Below are 4,835 nucleotides of genomic sequence, written 5' to 3'. Positions count from 1 at the left end.
TGTACTCGGTATGCCCATATATGGAGATATCAGTAGGCTATATGTGTGTACCCTGTATGCCCAGTATCAGTTTGTTGATTTTGGGTTGCTATGGCTACCAATACTGATCAGTGCGTGACATCACAGAACTCCTTATTTGAGCAAGGCTGACACTGAAATCCGGGTGTGGGCACTGGGCGCAGCTTGTCTTCATAGTGACATTACTGTGATGATGTCACAGCACCCTGGTAAAAAGGTAAAATCCACATTGAGACGAAAATATTCAAACAACCTCTTACTGACACAACAATCGCCTCCTACCGGATCACGATAGTGATTACCAGTTTTCTTTTACAAAGGAAGTTATTTAGTTTGTATACTTTCATTCCGAGAGAGAAGAGATGGCTTCCACATGCACTCTCCCAACTGAAGAGGACTTACGCTGTGCTATCTGTCTGGACGTGTTCACTGATCCAATCAGAACTCCATGTGGACACAACTACTGCAGAACCTGTATCACACGCTACTGGGACACCAACGACGTGTGCAGGTGTCCGCTGTGTGCAAAGGTCTTCTACGAGAGACCAGAAGTATCCGCCGATACCTCAGTTTCTGAGATGGTTCATCAGTTCAGGAGTCACAAGTGGAAAGAAGAATATGAAGCAAAGACAGAGGCTGAAATCCAGCAGATGATCCAGGAGAGGCGAGTGAAGATCCAGGAGGTCAAACACTTGAAAGAGCTCAGCAGGAAAGATGCGGATGCAGTCATAGCAGACAGTGTGCAGATCTTCACTGCTCTGATCAGCTGTATTGAGAGAAGCCAGGCTGAGCTCCTTGATGCGATTGAACAGAAGAAGAAAACAACAGAGAAACAGGCTGAAGGCTTCATTAGAGATTTGAAAAGGGAAATGACTCAGTTAGAGGACAGAATCTCTGAGCTGAAGCAGCACTCACAAACTGAAGACCACCTCCACCTCCTCCAGAACTTCACACCAATCAACACCCCTCCACCCACCAAGGACTGGACAAAGGTCAATGTCCTTCAGTCTTCATATGTGGGGACTGTGAGGACAGCTGTGGCTCATCTGGAGAAGACACTCAGTGAAGAGATGGAGAAGAAGCTGGGTGATGCTGAGCTGAGGAGGATCCAACAATATGCAGTGGATTTAACTCTGGACCCTGATACAGCACATCCCAAACTCATTCTGTCTGATGATGGAAAACAAGTGAGTCATGGAGACATACAGAAGAATGCCCCTGACAACAGGGAGAGATTCTATCCATGTGTTGGTGTCTTAGGAAAACAAAGCTTCTCCTCAGGAAAGTTTTACTATGAGGTTGAGGTTAAAGGGAAGACTAAGTGGGATCTAGGATTGGCCAGAGAGTCCATCGACAGGAAGGGAGACATCTATATGAATCACAACAACGGTTACTGGACTATAGGCTTGAGTAATGGGAATGAGTATGGGAATGAGTACTGGGCTAATTCTGAACCTGCTGTCCTCCTCCCTGTAAGAGAGGAGCTCCAGAAAGTGGGAGTGTTTGTGGATCATGGGGAGGGTCTGGTCTCCTTTTATGATGTGGAGGCCAGAGTTCATCTCTACTCTTTCACTGGCTGCACCTTCTTCACTGAGAAACTATATCCATTCTTCATGCCCTGTTTTAATGATGGCGGTAGAAACTCTGCTCCTCTGATCATCTCTCCTGTCAGCATAGACGCTGGTGTCGGTGGGGACGGAGGGAACATGTCCCCTCGGACTTCAAAAAGAAGAAAAACATGAAGTTGTCCCAGCAGTAAAGTATTTATAAATACATTGTGCACGTTCCTATATATATATATATATATTAAAATACGTTTAAGGGTGTGTTGTCATCTCATCAGGCACAAACAAAATCACTCTGCTCCATATTTGGGCAGAAAGGGGTTTGCCCAAATATGGGCATATTATACTGATGACATCATGGATCTCCATATATGAGCATGAAGGTGAAAAGGACTGACAGATAAAGAGATGTCCATTATATGGTCACATCAGGGGGATTTTCTGTGCGACGTCACGTTACGTAGGTGTGAACCTCCATGCTGGGGAGTGATTTATGTGACATGGTTTTTAAGTTTCCAAAAAAACACCACAAATGGGTCGGGCGCACCCCCTAGTGGTCTGTCTGCAGTGACTCCAGAAGAGGTTTCTGAATGGATTCTGTTAGTATTGGGTGTGCTAAATAACATACTAAAATGTTGGGTGGGAGGGGGGTGGGTTAATAATAAAAAAATCACACCCGTGTGAAATGAGGGGTGCTCTTGTCATCGTACATCAATTTATGTTAACGGACATTTGACATTGCTACATAAGGTACTTATATAAGGTGGTCCCTTATTGGCCAAGCACTCCCACCAACATGTGATTGGTTAGCAGATTTGCTCATTTACATAATGACATACGTTTTCCCTTCAATGTCAATGGCGTTTAATGTTTTGATGTTTAATTTACGTCATATTTAGTGGAATTCTGACGTCATTTCTCCGTTCATTGTCAATGGCAAAATATTGAGACATGTGGGGACAAGATTTAGCGGACATTTGACCTGAATTCCATTTTCATTGTCAATGGCAAATCTTGAGACGTGTGGGGACAAAAGCTGATTATAGAAGGGGCTATAGCGCCCCTTAAAAACAGTAAAGGGGCCAGAATAGAGCCCTGAACCACGCTTGGGCAGTGCCGGAGATGACGACCTGATGTTCCAGCCATGAGATCAGGATTCTGTGGTCCACCGTATCGAAGGCAGCGGAGAGGTCCAGTAGAACTAAGATGGCAGGGCTACCAGAATAAACTGTTATAATGAGGTAGTTGAAAACTTTCAGGAGGGCTGTTTCGGTGCTGTGGCCGTGTCTAAAACCAGATTGAAACTTCTCGTAGAGGTCGTGGTTTGTTAGGAAAGATTGTTGTGTGTACACATTTCTTTCCAGAACTTTGGAAAGGAAGGGTAACTGGGAGATGGGCCTGAAGTTTGAGAGAATAGATGGGTCAAGGTATTTCTTTTTAATTGGTGGCTGAACCACTGCATGTTTAAAGGGGGCAGTGTGGCCATTCATTGGTGCAGTTTGGGCTTTTAGTGTGTATGCCTATAAATATGATCTCTGTATGTGTGTACCATTTATGCCCATATATGGAGATATCAGTATCTGTGTCTAGTGTGTACCCTGTATGCCCTTATATGGAGATTCCATCTCATAGATTTCCTAAGAGATCAGTTTGTTGATTTTGGGTTGCTATGGCTACCTAACATTAAAGATCAGTGTACTTAGGAGGCCAGCGTGACATCACAGAACTCCTTTTTGGGCAAGGCTGACATGTAAGTCTGTGTGTTGGGGCAGCTTGTCGTCACAGTGACATCACTGTGATGACGTCACAGCACCTGGTATAAAAGTAGAACCCACACAGCCAACACCATTCAACACCTCTATACACTTTTATTCTGAGTGTGAAGAGATGGCTTCCACGTGCACTCTCCCAACTGAAGAGCACTTACGTTGTGCTATCTGTCTGGATGTGTTCACTGATCCAATCAGAACTCCATGTGGACACAACTACTGCAGAACCTGTATCACACGCTACTGGGACACCAACGACGTGTGCAGGTGTCCGCTGTGTGCAAAGGTCTTCTATGAGAGACCAGAAGTATCCGCCGATACCTCCGTTTCTGAGATGGTTCATCAGTTCAGGAGTCACAAGTGGAAAGAAGAATATGAAGCAAAGACAGAGGCTGAAATCCAGCAGATGATCCAGGAGAGACGAGTGAAGATACAGGATGTCAAACACTTGGAAGAGCTCAGCAGGAAAGATGCAGATGCAGTCATAGCAGACAGTGTGCAGATCTTCACTGCTCTGATCAGCTGTATTGAGAGAAGCCAGGCTGAGCTCCTTGATGCGATTGAACAGAAGAAGAAAACAACAGAGAAACAGGCTGAAGGCTTCATTAGATATTTGAAAAGGGAAATGAATCAGTTAGAGGACAGACTATCTGAGCTGAAGCTGCACTCACAAACTGAAGACCACCTCCACCTCCTCCAGAACTTCACACCAATCAACACCCCTCCACCCACCAAGGACTGGACAAAGGTCAATGTCCTTCAGTCTTCATATATGGGGACTGTGAGGACAGCTGTGGCTCATCTGGAGAAGACACTCAGTGAAGAGATGGAAAAGAAGCTGGGTGATGCAGCTGAGCTGAGGAGGATCCAACAATATGCAGTGGATGTAACTCTGGACCCTGATACAGCACATCCCAAACTCATTCTGTCTGATGATGGAAAACAAGTGAGTCATGGAGACATACAGAAGAATGCCCCATACAACAGGGAGAGATTCTCTCCATGTGTTGGTGTCTTAGGAAAACAAAGCTTATTTTCAGGAAGGTTCTACTATGAGGTTCAGGTTAACGGGAAGACTAAGTGGGATCTAGGATTGGCCAGAGAGTCCATTGACAGGAAGGGAGACGACATACTGAGTCCCAACGATGGTTACTGGACTATAGGCGTTAGTTATGGGAATGAGTACTGGGTTAATGCTGACCCTGCTGTCCTCCTCCCTGTAAGAGAGGAGCTCCAGAAAGTGGGAGTGTTTGTGGATTATGAGGAGGGTCTGGTCTCCTTTTATGACGCCAAGGCCAGAGTTCATCTCTACTCTTTCACCGGCTGCACCTTCACTGAGAAACTCTTTCCCTTCTTCAGTCCATGTCTTAATTATGGCGGTAGGAACTCTGCTCCTCTGATCATCTCTCCTGTCAACATGGACACTGGTCTCGGTGGGGACGGAGGGAACGTGTCCCCTCTGACTTCAAAAAGAAGAACTTGA

General features: G+C 45.5%; 1 protein-coding gene across 1 annotated transcript; it reads left to right on the top strand.

Annotated features, from left to right (window-relative positions):
- Positions 1-380: 380 nt before the first annotated feature.
- Positions 381-4,835, top strand: LOC310863010 (uncharacterized protein; the record flags this gene model as incomplete). The annotated part of the gene is made up of 3 exons (XM_083771132.1): positions 381-1,726; positions 2,948-3,010; positions 3,551-4,835. 3 exons carry the CDS (start codon positions 381-383, stop codon positions 4,833-4,835), a joined length of 2,694 nt encoding a protein of 897 aa, XP_083627258.1.

Source organism: Protomyctophum parallelum (genome assembly GCF_964188405.1).
Source record: "Protomyctophum parallelum genome assembly, chromosome: 8".
Taxonomy (NCBI): Eukaryota; Metazoa; Chordata; class Actinopteri; order Myctophiformes; family Myctophidae; genus Protomyctophum; species Protomyctophum parallelum.
This window is presented reverse-complemented; position numbering and strand designations above follow the sequence as displayed.